Source organism: Protomyctophum parallelum (genome assembly GCF_964188405.1).
Source record: "Protomyctophum parallelum genome assembly, chromosome: 5".
Taxonomy (NCBI): domain Eukaryota; kingdom Metazoa; phylum Chordata; class Actinopteri; order Myctophiformes; family Myctophidae; genus Protomyctophum; species Protomyctophum parallelum.
Window position 1 is genome coordinate 41,906,056 of NC_139702.1, and position 13,812 is coordinate 41,919,867.

General features: G+C 44.3%; 2 protein-coding genes across 5 annotated transcripts in view; both read left to right on the top strand.

Moving 5' to 3' along the window:
- Positions 1-2,271: 2,271 nt before the first annotated feature.
- On the top strand, positions 2,272-10,805 carry LOC310858379 (zona pellucida sperm-binding protein 4; the record flags this gene model as incomplete). The annotated part of the gene is made up of 9 exons (XM_083764488.1): positions 2,272-2,346; positions 3,254-3,350; positions 3,906-4,028; positions 4,259-4,431; positions 4,763-4,860; positions 5,263-5,390; positions 5,614-5,794; positions 10,023-10,215; positions 10,782-10,805. 9 exons carry the CDS (start codon positions 2,272-2,274, stop codon positions 10,803-10,805), a joined length of 1,092 nt encoding a protein of 363 aa, XP_083620614.1.
- A 1,399-nt stretch (positions 10,806-12,204) lies between these two features.
- Positions 12,205-13,812, top strand: part of rbfox2 (RNA binding fox-1 homolog 2) — a 35,744-nt gene continuing 34,136 nt past the window's right edge. For all 4 annotated transcript variants that reach the window (XR_014569200.1, XM_083764263.1, XM_083764264.1 and 1 more), the window contains exon 1: positions 12,205-13,269. Coding sequence is in view for 3 of the 4 variants with exons in the window: in XM_083764263.1 (XP_083620389.1) it covers positions 13,018-13,269 (252 nt within the window). In the remaining variant the exon portion in view is untranslated. The remainder of the gene's footprint in view (positions 13,270-13,812) is intronic.

Here is a 13,812-nt window from a genome sequence, read left to right on the forward strand (position 1 = left end):
ACTCTCAACCCTCATTTCCTGGTGACCCCCAGTATCCTTATTCCCCAGACCCCGGGACTATTAAAGCTCCAAGCAAACCACCTCCTCCTCCTCAACCACCAACTCAACTTTCCCAAGGCCCTCCTGGTCCATGGCCTGCGCATCTCCCATGGCCTTCACCAGGCAGTCCCCCAGGAGTGCAATCTTCACAGTCCCCGCACCTCATAATAACGCCTGGCCAGTTGCCCTATTCTCCTGGAATTTACCCAAATCCCCCTTCCCAGCCCTTTATTCCAGACTACTCAGCCACTACCCAGGCTACCCAGCCCCCCAAACGACCTATAGGTCCTCAGTATTATCCTAATCCACAGTACTACCCCTCACCCACTAAAGAACCACATGTTCAGGGACCACCTACATCTGCTCCCCAGTTTCCGAAGCAACCTTTGGGTCCACAATACCCGCAATACCCGCCACAATACCCGTTGCAATACCCATTCTATCCACCTCATTATAACCCCTTTTATCTAGCACCTATATCATCTAGTATCCCGTCTATCCCTAAGACTATAGTACCAGAAGAACCCCATGTTCCCCGCTATTCCTCTGGTCAGTATTACCCACCTAGTTCATTTGACCACTATTACCCCTTTGGGCCCATTTATGTACCCATGCCTCCACCTGCCAAGGGGCCACCTCATTACTCCCAGGAACAACCCTCGGGTCCAATTGACACAGCAGTGCCCGCAGTTCAACCAACACAGCCTTATGGACAATGGATGTGCCCTCCAAATGCTCAGGCCTTCTGTAGCTACTATCCCTACCATGGTTTGTATCCACCCCAATACCCTGTGCCCCTTCATCCTCATGCATCCACCGCCATTCCTCCTACTACCCCAGAGACGGAATCTCTTACTCCCCATCCTACTACCCCAGATACGGAATCTCTTACTCCCCATCCTACTACCCCAGAGACGGAATCTCTTACTCCCCATCCTACTACCCCAGATACGGAATCTCTTACTCCCCATCCTACTACCCCAGAGACAGAATCTCTTACTCCCCATCCTACTACCCCAGAGACGGAATCTCTTACTCCCCATCCTACTACCCCAGAGACAGAATCTCTTACTCCCCATCCTACTAGCCCAGAGACAGAATCTCTTACTCCCCATCCTACTAGCCCAGATACTGAATATCCTGCTACCCCAGAGTCTGAAAGTTTTCCCACCCCAGGTACAGATTTTCTTTTTACCCCGGTGACTGAATCACCTACTATCCCCGAGACTATCCCCTACTTCCCCCCCGTCACCGTCGCTCAACCCCCTCAGCTTTCCCCATCCCTCCAGTGTGTGGCAGGGAGGATGACGCTTACGTTGCCTTCTGCTGACCCAGACTCCATCCGGGTTCTACAAGGTGGGATTTTTACTGTAAACATTGTCTAGTTTCATTCGCCTGAAATGTGGCTGTTCACCTCTTCAAAAAGAGCCAAATATAGAATGAAGGGACACCGCCATGCATCCCTCAGTGCCGGCCTCACATTTGTGTCTTCAAGGCCAGATGTGAAAAATGGCATATTTGTAGTTGTCTAAGCATGCCAGAAAAGTAGCGGCAAAAGCATGTACTGTATATCCTGAGCCTTAAGATGACAGTGACAGACCACAGGGTGGTGGAGGTGGTATGTGTACAGTGGGGTGTTCATGTATTATATCACATTTCCTGCCTTATTTTGTCAATTATTTGAATAATGGAAAAGAAGGTTTTTTTCTTTTTTGCTGCAGACATGCAGACATCCCCTCTAGTCTGTTGGTCAGAAACTTTCAAGCCCAAACCAAGAGCTAGTCACAGCTTATCACAAAATATGTGCCTGTCTGTGGGGTTGTTGTTATTTATCAAAATACTCACCATTACATACAAAGCCCTCAACAATCAGGCCTCGGGCTACCCCTCTGAACTCATCCAACGCAATGTCCCCTCCCGCTCCCTCAGGTCGGGCACAGCCTCCTGGAACCTCACAAGTCTTAACAAACGAACGTGGGGTGACACGGCCTTCTCAGTGCTTTCCCCTTCACTGTGGAACTCACTCCCAACTCACATCAGAGCTGCCCCCACCTTCACCACGTTCAAAAGCACTCGAAAAACCTTTTTTCAGACTTGCTTTCCCTACATAAATCACCTAAAAGCACAGATCTACAAAATGTTCAGTGTTCTAGTTGGCATCGTTCCATCTTACATATTATTTCTATTAATGCAGTGAAGACATGCTCCAGTGTGCCAGAGTGGTGTAAATACATGTTGGAGTACAAACAAGGTCATGGAGTGACCCTCCACTCTCCACATCAATCATCCAAATGCCCCATCCCTCAGGTTAGAGCCTCCACAATGGTTTCATTTTCAAACCACCAGAATTCTCCTTCCTTCACTTCCAATGCATCTGTAATGTATTTATTAATTCTCATTTCTGACATAACATGCTCACTAATGCAACCATTTTTGTTTTTGGAAGTTTTGGACCTTGTCTTGCTGATCGGTTTCCTGTCTTCTCCCAATAGAATACCACTACCATTGTTCTGAGGTTTAAGGACCTGGTCCTGAAAAGGTATAGGACCCTGAAGGTGGAATGTCCATACCAAGGTCCTATTTCCATTATCCCCACGCCTAAAGTGTACTGTTCTGCTCACCGTATGACTGTAGAACTCCCCCTTGGTCTCATCGCTGGAGTTGTTGTTAAGGGTGCGTTTTGCTTGTGTGTGTGTGTGTGTCGTATAGTATATTTTTCAGGTACATATGGTTGTCATCATCTCTGCATGAGTTGAATTGCAACATGGTTTGTGGTTCTGACTTCCCAAGCACTGCTGTGCATACTGAGATGAGTGGAGGTGGGGAATAGTTGTTTCGTTTAGTTTTGTTTGAGTACTGCACTTAACCAGTGATTTAATGTGTTGAATGCAGTAATTTGGCTTACATCATGTTTTTTTTACCTAAATTATAAATGTTTGTCTCCATTTGTGCATACTGTACATAGTTATTAACTCAGACTTCACTGCATTCCTTTCATTTTTAGATGCCAAAGGGAACCAGATGAAACTTCAGGATGCCCCTGAGCATTGTGGGTATTTTGCCAGGAAGGGAAAAGATGGCAGAATCATTCTAAAACTCCCCCTCAATTCAGACTGTCATATGAGTGTACAGGCAAGTATATAAACCCAGTGTACACACTAACACAAATTATTTGAATATTTGATCCATATAAATATGTATTTTCTTTTTTAAGGGAAAGGAGCACCTCATCAATATTGTCTACACAACTATCCATGGAAGAAGAGAGGCTCAATTGTCCTGTCCAGTTTCTATTCCAGTGTCTCACACAGGTAGACATATTTTGATAATACTTGATCAAACCACTTTTTGATGCATGTCCAAAACTTTTTACTTTTCAGGTAATGGATTTTTTTCAAATTATTTAACTAATTTTATAATGGAAGTCAAAGGGGCTCTGTGATTGTTGTCACAGGCTGGTCACTTAAACACAAACACAGGATATGATGTTATTACCCAAAGTGCCACGGACTTGGGGACTCTGCATGGCAGGAGCGTCCTCCTACCTGAGCCACAAGCTCTTGTTAATACTTTTTATTGGTTATAAAAGCCACTTTCAACCTTGCCGTCCCTATTTTGGGCATGTCGTGAAAATCGTATGTGAAAATCTTAAATGGTGAAAATAGGTAATCTAAAAGCTTACAATTGTGAGCTTGTAGACTGGCACTTTTCGCAACTTTGGCACAAGATAAGGTATGGAATGGGCCATTGATTTATGAAAATATTGAGATGCAAGATTTCTGCCCGACAGGGACAATATGCTAATAATTGTTTTTATTCAGTTAATGTTATTAACTGTGACGGACATTTGTCATGCTGTCGCACAGAGTGCAACCTTCCCAGTGACCAGCATCTCCCCTGTGGATCCAACTCTTCATCCCAACAACAGTGCCTCTCTGTTGGCTGCTGCTTCAGCGCTTCGCCCCCTGCCTGCTACTATCCAATGGATGGTGAGCTGTGCTTCTGTCGCCAATCAATGGCATTTTCATGGTATTTATCTGGATCGAGTTGATGGGTTTGGAGCATGGAGATATAATCTCTAGTTGCTGCAGTAGAAGTGTGAAAAGGCCTAGGCTGCAGTCATGCTGGCAATGACACCTTGGGTCTCATTATCAATTTCCCCCTGAGAGTCCTGAGCTTTTGTGTATCTGATTGTTCCCATGTGTCCCCCTGCCGTCAGAGTGCACTATGGATCGTCACTTTGTCTTCTCTGTCCCTTCGTCCCTCAACGAGCGTCTCATGTCCCGTGCCTCGCTGGTTGCTTCTAACAACTCCTCCTGCACCCCTCAGAAGGTGACGCGTGACTATGCCCTCTTCAAGATACCAATGGACGGCTGTGGGGCTGTGAGACTGGTGAGCGTTAACAGTCAGTGGTCATCTGTCAGAATAGAGGGTATGCGCGTGACATCATCATCAAACCAGGAAGTTATGCGGGAACGCCAACTGAGTGCCAAACAAATATTTTCTGGCCTTGATAGCTCATACATCCAAACAGAAAAGTCAAATATGATTGCATTAAACGACGTTAAACTCACTTTGCCACTCTGTTTGACATTCACTTTATGCATGCACATACCCTCTATACTGAAATATTGTTTTGAGGATATGAACGGCACATTTTACTGGCCAAAGTGATCATGTTTTGGCAAAAGTCTTAATAATTTCTTCTACCCTGTCTTCACAGGAGGTGGGTAAGACGGTGATCTATATGGTGGAAATTACCAACGTGATCAATTCAATCACCCTCAACTATGGAACCATCACCAGAGACACTCCTGTTAGGTCAGGATTTCTTTTTTAGGTTTATTTTTCTTCGTTGTTTTTAGCAGTTAACCACTCAGCCCAATATGAATAGCAAAAATATCCAATCTGCAAGCTATTTACGCCATTTTCTTTATGTGGATTTTGATGATGACTTTAGTCTTGCCCACATATGGGGAGACGGTGGTTCTGCATCTATTTTTCTGTGCTTTGTGTAATTGGATTTATAGTGAGGCATTGTGTTGTAGGCCAATGGTTCTCAACCTTTTCTGGATCATGGCCACTTGAAAATCTTGAAAGCACTTACTGAAGTAAACTGTTCAGCGCTTGTGAGAGATGCATTGAGTATCTTTATTTTACCATTGTAGAATTGCACAATGCACACTGTACAAAAACATCTCTGATTGTGTCTCTCCCTGTCAGGTTATTGGTAGAATGCAGGTACCTGCCAGGTTCTGTGGTCAGTGTGGGTTACATGGTCAAAAGCCCTACTCTGGGTTCCCCAATTCATTCCCAGGGGATATTTGGAGTACAACTCAAGATTGCCAAAGGTCATCATTTATACCACTACATACTTTGGGAGTTGAAAACAGAAGTTTTTATTTTTTTAAGTACTATAATAACTAAAATCTGGAAAAAACAATTGACAGCACCCTATGAATGCTTCTGATGAACACTTGGTTCTGTTCTGTTCTGTTCTGTTCAGCTCTTGCTAAAGCTGCACCTTGTCTCAAGTGAACACTTCTTTTCTTCCTCCATTTCTTCTCCTGCTAGACCCCGATTACAAGAGTTATCACCCTGATGTACACCGGCCCCTGCAAAAACTGCTGCGGGAACCGCTCTACCTGGAGCTGCGGGTGCTCAACAGCCCAGACCCCGAACTGGTGCTGCTGGTGCATTACTGTGTGGCCTACCCCCGCTCAGGACATTCTGCATGGGTGATACTTTACAACGGGTAGGTTGGCCCTCAGTTCGCTTCAAGAGAATGTAAAGAAAGATACAGGTAATGTAATAAGTCATCTCTAATGGACTTTTTTTTTCTAGAGCTCTTCCTTGCTAACTCTTGTTTTTCCCACCCACTTTAAAATAGGTTTTAAGCTTTTTGCCCCTCTTTCTATTCTATCTTTTAAAAAAATGTGTTTAATAAAGAATTTAGAAAAACTGGAAACTATAACATAAAAACATTTGTTACATATACAGATAACATATTACTCAATTACTGTGTTTACCCGATGTTTATCAGGTTGCTGTGGTTGCCAATATTGCCAGAGAGAATACTAGGGCCAGAGCCATAGAGTAAAGGGCAGTCCATACTCTCTCCGACCACCGTCGGAAAGCTCCGGTACAACTACAACATGACGTCACTTGCAACTTCTGAAACGCATTTCTCCGAATTTTTGTTCTGAAAGCTGCACTCCCAGATGTTGTGACTCTCCGAACTCTACTTCGGAGAAAAAATAAAAGTCTGATCTTTCCGACAAAAAGTTCGGTGGTTGGAGACAGTATGGACTGCCCTTAAGAGTTACGACGTTCACTTCATGTGGCTCTTCTACATAGACTATTGGCGAATAGTGACTTCCTGAACCGGAAGTTGACAGAATGCATTGGAGTCTATAGGCTTTACAGTGACAAACAAGTTACATTGAACCACTTGACCGGGCTGTTTTCTGCCCCCTCAATGTCGTAACTCTGTCTTACTAGGGCCGTCATGGACCTCCATATTTGTGCAAGACTGACCTGGAACTCTATATTCGGGCAAGGCTGACGTTGGAGTGACATCATAATGATGACACAAGCGTCAAAGTTGCCAATATTGGAGTCGAGACCATTATAACAGATATTTGTGTGTATGTCTATGCCTAGCCGCAATTTGCTACTCTAGATTATTTTATAATGGGATGAATCTAGAGTTGCAATACCCTCCATTGACTCCCCACTCATCCAATTTGGTTTGCGATCTGCTTGTCTTAAACGACTTTAAAGTCACCAACATTGCAGCTGTAGTCCAAGCTTGAATTATCCTCTTTCAATCTGCCGAGCTTGTTTTTCATAAAAATCCACCGTAGACATGTTATGAGCTACTTTCTGTCAAGGAATTCTGTGCAGGTGATCCTTTTTCTAAGTGTTGCAGATTGGAAGCACTCATTTTTGTTAACGGGTCGCGCTGCTGCCTCCTGCATTATGTGCAAATTCGAAACAGGTGGTACGCAGGGCCGTTCAGTGACATACGACGAGTGCTTCCAAACTCCAGCACTTAAAAAAATAATAAAAAAATAATCACCTGCACAGGATTTCTTGACAGAAAGTAGCTCATAACATGTCTACGGTGGACTTTTATGAAAAACAAACTCGGCAGATTGAAAGAGGATAATTCAAGCTTGGACTACAACTGCAATGTTGGTGGGTTTAACGTTGTTTAAGACAAGCAGATCGCAAACCAAATTGGATGAGTGGGGAGTCAATGGAGGGTATTGCAATTCTAGATTCATCCCATTATAAAAACATCTAGAGTTGCAAATTGCGTCTAGTCTATGCCGTATTATTCCCCCCAAATTCCCATTCAAGTCAATGGCAAAATAAATTACTATGACTTATAGTGGATGCAGCAGATCAACTCATCAATAGCCTCGGAAACGTTATTATTATTATTTTTCCCAGGGAGAAAACAAAAAGTCTGGGTCCGACCGAGTCCACTTCAATTCGATCACTTTCTGCTTATTTCTGATCGTCTGCACCTTTACACACACTCCTCTCTCTCTGTCTCATGTCGCGCAGCTGCGTCTAGATTCTCCCGGTGGATCCTGCCGGAAGCTGCCTATGCTATAGACCGATTCCGTACCGGTTTCATGGTCGCAGCCTACGTATTTCCTGTAGGCGGACTCGACATAGCTGCGGGAGTAAAACCCTCACCAGGCGCACCTCTTCCACTACAGTGAACGGCAGAGTGACTGATGTTAGTTTGCCTCAAACTTTACTCCTTTACCTGCTTTTTTACTAACACTAACATTACAAAGATGCCCAGAACATCGAGATGAACCTGTGTAGTTTATGGCTGCTCCAACAGTAGTGGCAACATTAAAAAAAAAAAAAAACGGAATGTCTAATATCCACCGCTGTGGCGGAGACCAGAGCCATTGAGTAATGGTTGAGACAAAGCAGTGAAAGATACATAACGCAAGTCTTACCCAATACCAAATCTTTCTGTTTATTAACACAAGGCTGCTGTACTTTATACCTCATACTTTAAATGCTTAGTATGAGGTATAAAATACAGCAGCCTTGTGTTCATAAAACAGAAAGATTGGGTATTGGGTAATACTGAAATTACGTATCTTTCAGGACCCTTCACTGCTTTGTCTCAACCATTACTCAATGGCTCTGGTCTCCGCCACCGAGGTGGATATTAGACATTCCGTTTTTTTTTTTTTTTTTATGTTGCCACTACTGTTGGAGCAGCCATAAACTACACAGGTTCATCTCGATGTTCTGGGCATCTTTGTAATGTTAGTGTTAGTAAAAAAGCAGGTAAAGGAGTAAAGTTTGAGGCAAACTAACATCAGTCACTCTGCCGTTCACTGTAGTGGAAGAGGTGCGCCTGGTGAGGGTTTTACTCCCGCAGCTATGTCGAGTCCGCCTACAGGAAATACGTAGGCTGCAACCATGAAACCGGTACGGAATCGGTCTATAGAAAGCATAGGTGGAGCCCAGGCTAACTCGTCAATGGCACCGCTCACTTCACACACGTGTGATTGTAGCTGCAGCTCAAACTGTATCTATATTGTATCTAATAGAGATACAGAAAATACTTTAATAGGCCTTTGTTCATGTACCAGAACTTGGACAGCCTTCACGTCTTACTAACAATTGAGCCTTCGGCCTGGGCCATGGCTCAGTGGTCCAGGCACCTTGGCTGGCAATCCAGTCTGGCAGTGTGCCGCGGGCTCGACCCCCGATCCAGACGGCCTTCACTGCATGTCTTCCCCCCATCTCTCTCCCCATTTCCTGTCAGCCTACTGTTTGTCCCTCCATAAAAAATATAAAATAAAGGCGAAAGAAAAACCTTCACCAGCTTTCAAACTTTACAATCGAACCTCGTCGAGCCTTCACAAAGCCATCACCGCCTACAAAGCGGAATGTTATTTTAGCCTTCACTTGAGCCGAGATTACCACTGTTCCATTGGCTGTGTCACACTATACCGTTTCTTTGATCGTAACTTAAGGGCAGAAATTGTTTGTTACATTCTTCCCGGACACCCCTGCATGCGGGCCAGTTCCAGTTAACCAGCTGTATGTGTTTTTCTTTACAAATAGGATCAGGGTCTCTTCAGACAGTCCCAGTGCAGAGAACTCTGTAACCATTATTCCACTGGTTGTCACAGTCTTGATTACGTTCTTGCCGGACACGACTGCAAGCAGGCAGGGGCGGCCATTTGACTGCTGGCCATTTGGGTTCCCTGAGCATAATGTCTTTGTGGTGCCAAACCACCCTGCTATACAAGCTGAAGTATAACGAGACAACGGTTGTGGTGCCAACTGTAGGATTCAACATTGAGATGCTTGTGACAAAAAGAGGCAGGGAATTGGCAATTTGGGGTGTGGGTGGACACAGAGGTTGGTGAGGTGTCACTGGAGTTGCCTCTATGCTGATACAGCTTGCCTTGTTTGTGGTGGATAGTTGTAACACGGGTCGGCTAGAAGAACCTCGTAATGATCTCCATCAGGTTCTGATGTCTGGTGCTTCTGGCCAACAAGCAGGATGTCCTTGAGCCCTGCAGAGTGCAACCAGAGACCAGTGTTGCCAACTCCCGTGAGAGAAATGAGCCAGCTCTGGGAAAAAAACAAGCCAAAAGGTTTGTAGGGGCAGGGCCTGGTTTGTCCAGCCCTGCTCAGCTAAGACTGGTTGGGGACTGAAGGAGGGTTTCAGAAGGATTTTCCTTTCCTTTTCTTAAATCAGACTCTGAGAAAGGACAGCTATTCAGTCAAACTGAAGCCCAAGGCTTTCATGACTGAAAGATCGGAAGACAAACCCGTAACCAATATTCCACGGGTAGTAACACAATATCAATATATATATTTACAGTCAGTGCACGCAAAATTCCACATTTGCACTTTTAAGATTTTGTCTCCTGTAAATGTTTTTGATATTCAGTATTTTGAGAAGTTTTTACGTCTTCTACTTTTAGATGTCCTAACCCATTGGATCCAGCCCCCCAGCAGGCTGTCCTCCCTCCACCATCACCACCCTCTCCTCAAAAACAAATACGCAGATTCACCATCAGCACCTTCAAGTTCCTTAACCACGGCAAGACTACTGGCGGCAAGACTGCTGGCGGCAAGACTGATGGTGACAACACTGCTGAGGAGGAGGAGGAGGAGGTAAATGATGGAGGCTCTTTAATTGATAAAGGGGTTTCAATCTTACACACACAAAGAAAAATAGCATCCATAACCATATTATGAACCTTATTCATAGGCGAACATTCAGCTAAATGGATGTATACGTACAAGCTTGTAGATTGGCTATTTTCGGCAAAGACGATGTAGAGTGAAAAAAGAAAGGTACCAAGTATATAGACTCCCTGGGGTTCTCCGGCTAACGAAATATATATATAGAGTTTAAGACTGTTGGATATTTAAAATACATTTACCATTAGACATTGTTCAGAAACCCAGTAACGTCATCAATGGGGAAATCCAAGCTAATAGAAACCGCAGGCTTGCGAAAGTTGCGATGCAAAAATGGAAGCCATTCTCACAGTAATAAAAATCTTGTTTAAAAAAAATATATATATAACGATGATGTCACCTATGAAACACAGATCATGTTGAAAACAATTGTGGTATTTTATCATGAACATTATGAGGACCAATAAGGTTGAAAAGTGGCGAAGTGGTCCTTTAAGAGCTGACTTGTGTGCTGCTGTACAATATCTGTCTTTAAGAAAAAGGAAAAGATGTGTCTCTGATCTCTCTCTCTTCTCAGATCTACTTCATGTGTTCGACTGAAGTTTGCTCTCCGCTTGATGGCCCATGTGTCGAGGGATGCTTTGGCCAATGACGACGAGGCCAAAAAAGACGGTACACTGTTCTGTTTTGAATCACCCACCACCACACCCATTTTGCACTCTTGAAAGAATGCATGAGTTTAACGCCCATCTGTGAGGCCCATAACACAATTCACTAGACGGAGCATGAGAATCAAGACTGGCCACAGTCCAATATAACAGCAGGTTTATAGATTAGTAATGAGTGGTTTTAATTATTTAACACTGATCTGTTTCCTGTTTTTCAGCTGCGATGTGGAGAGACCAGTCCGTCAATGATTTTGATAAGCTCCTGACTCATACCCTACAGTGTATTCCTCTCCCAGAAAGATGTAGCGCAGACTCAGAGAGAGGTACTACATACATGCTATTGTGAATTGCATGCATCTCTACTCTCTAGCTTCTTTCCAGGCCAAAGGCATCACATGTTCACTGTCAATAAAAGTCTTCAAAGGAAGCTGCATGTTGTGTGTGTGCGTGTATTTCTGCTCCCTAGCTTGCAGCCATTAGGTTTTATAGCAGGAAGTGTCACTCTGTCAAAAGGTTCCTCCACCACTGCATTGTTGATGTTAATGCTCCATATGTCCTGAACACTCTGACTAACTGGGTTTCCCTTAATACTTAGAGGCTAGAGCTAGATACCACTTTAATGTTGTGACAATGAATGACAATTAAAGCCGCTGCCTAACCAGTGACCACACGGTTGTACAAGCTCTCGTTTGTTGTTTTTGCCTTTGGCCACTGGGTGTCATCCAAACTATAAAAATGCTGGGTGAACATGCTCCATGACTCACTGCAGGTCTCCAAAGACCTTGGCGGCCTGTGTATTGGTTTAACTGTTGTGTAATGATTTAGGAATGCTATCTTTATATATATATATATATATATTATATATATACACCAACAGCCCCCAGTATACATTTACACACGCGAAAAGCCAACTTGATTTGAAGCGGAGTCTTTATTTCACAATGCTTAAGCTCGTACATACTTGTCAGGTTAAAATAAAGTAGTATTAAATTGTTAGATTTTTTTGGTATAGTCCGCATTTGGCAGAAATTGTACACCATTCGCTTTATTACAGAATAACGCGTCAAATGTTGAGGTATATGCATGTGGCAGCAGCCTTGCAACGAGGCTCTCATAGAAGTGGATGTAAGCACTGCGGCACACTGCGTTTATTTGATGGCTGCCTGGCTGAACGTTCAAAGGGAGAGCGGAAGATAGGAGGAGGAGGAGGGCGCACGAAGGGAGACGAGGGAGGGAAGGGGAATGACTATACGAAGAGGGGGAGGGAAGACTATTTCCTTTCTGTAGCAGGCAGCGCACACGCCATAAGAAAATACACCGGGATCCAGACAAAAAAAACATAAGGGAAGAGGCAGAAGGAAACACCGCAACCCTGTTCTTTTGTTTTGGGGAGACACTTTACGCAGAATAGAAGGACTATAAGATGGGGGAGGAGAGCTCCTGACGACGATTGCCTCTCAGTAACCTTTGTGGTAAAGTCTCGCTGTGTGTTAGAGAGGAAAAGCGATAGGGAAGACATGTTATGGGATTCTAGTCTTGAGGTTGCACTAGGGTGATTTTGAAACCTCTTGCACAATAAAGACAAAGAGTGTAATAGTAAATTGGGCGCTATGTTCTTGAGCCATTATTTTGATCAGTGTTTATTAATTGGTTTGTTATGATCTGAGATAGCTTAGGCCTTGGGTAGCCTACTGGAGATACATGATCAGCAACCGCAGGACTGTAATATAGATGGGAATTCAACTGACGGGCATGTTTTGTATCTTGTGAATTTGGACCGCCGTGTTTACCGCAGGATAAGTGGTGTTTGATTGGCTATTATTTCGTCCGTATGTTTTAAAACCAGCTGTGCTTAAATAGCCTAAGCCTGGTCGTATAATCAAAACATTTCCGAATCCTCCCAACTCCTTGTGGGGTCATACAAAGGCCTAACAGAAACATTGCATGGGGAAACACCACAGCTTAAAACCTCGTTTCAGTTTGGTTATTTTTCCACTGCAGAGAGGAGTGTTCATACAGGCCATATAGCACGGAGGTGGACAAGAATAGGTGACAGTTATTCCCATTTTTAGAAAGAGACCGGGGAAACATCAGAAGATTTTAAATGTTAATGTCGACCGACGTAGCATCAATCATGCTGCCCGTGTCCCGGGGTCTAATGGACCGGGATCGAGAGCTGGAAACAATGGCTGGACTCCATCCCAACCAGAGCGGCGTTCCTGGTTCTGTCCGATCAGGGATGAAACGAGGAGACCCCGAGCCCGACGCTCAGACAGCGGCAGCTTTCGCCGAGTCAGCCGGGGCAGAGTGCAAGCGTCCCCGGATCGATGGCTCTGGAATCGCCGAGGTTGGCCAGGTGAGGATTTATATCATGACCTAAACATTGTTGTGTACACCGTCACCAGCTTGAGCTAAAAACATGGTGCTGCACTGCTGCTCGCTTTTGTCGTGACTTTTCCTTGATGGGCCTTTAGTGTGTGTGAGTGAGAGAGTGTGTATGTGATTTCTTGAAAAGCCTAATCTAATAAGCATCAATTAAGAATGAAAATGTTCTTGTTTAATAGCCCATGGCCCATGCATTGTAATAAATTCTCTGAACTACGTAATTAGCCCCCAAGGGGTCAAGAAGCAAGGGATGATGATGCGGATTGACCCGTGATGCCACCAACACGAGCCACGGGCATTGCTCTCATGTATTCTGCTCAGTCAATTCCAAACATTGCTGCTGCTAGGAAAGTGGAAACAGTATAGAACTCTGGCAGCTCAGAGCTGTAGAGAATAGAGATCATGCATTCATTCACGTCTGCTACTCTTAGGTGGCCTGCACAGCACACAGTTTACAGTAGGCAGACGCCTCGATGGCTGTTTGTAAGCGTTGATAGATGTATAGAGAAGAGTA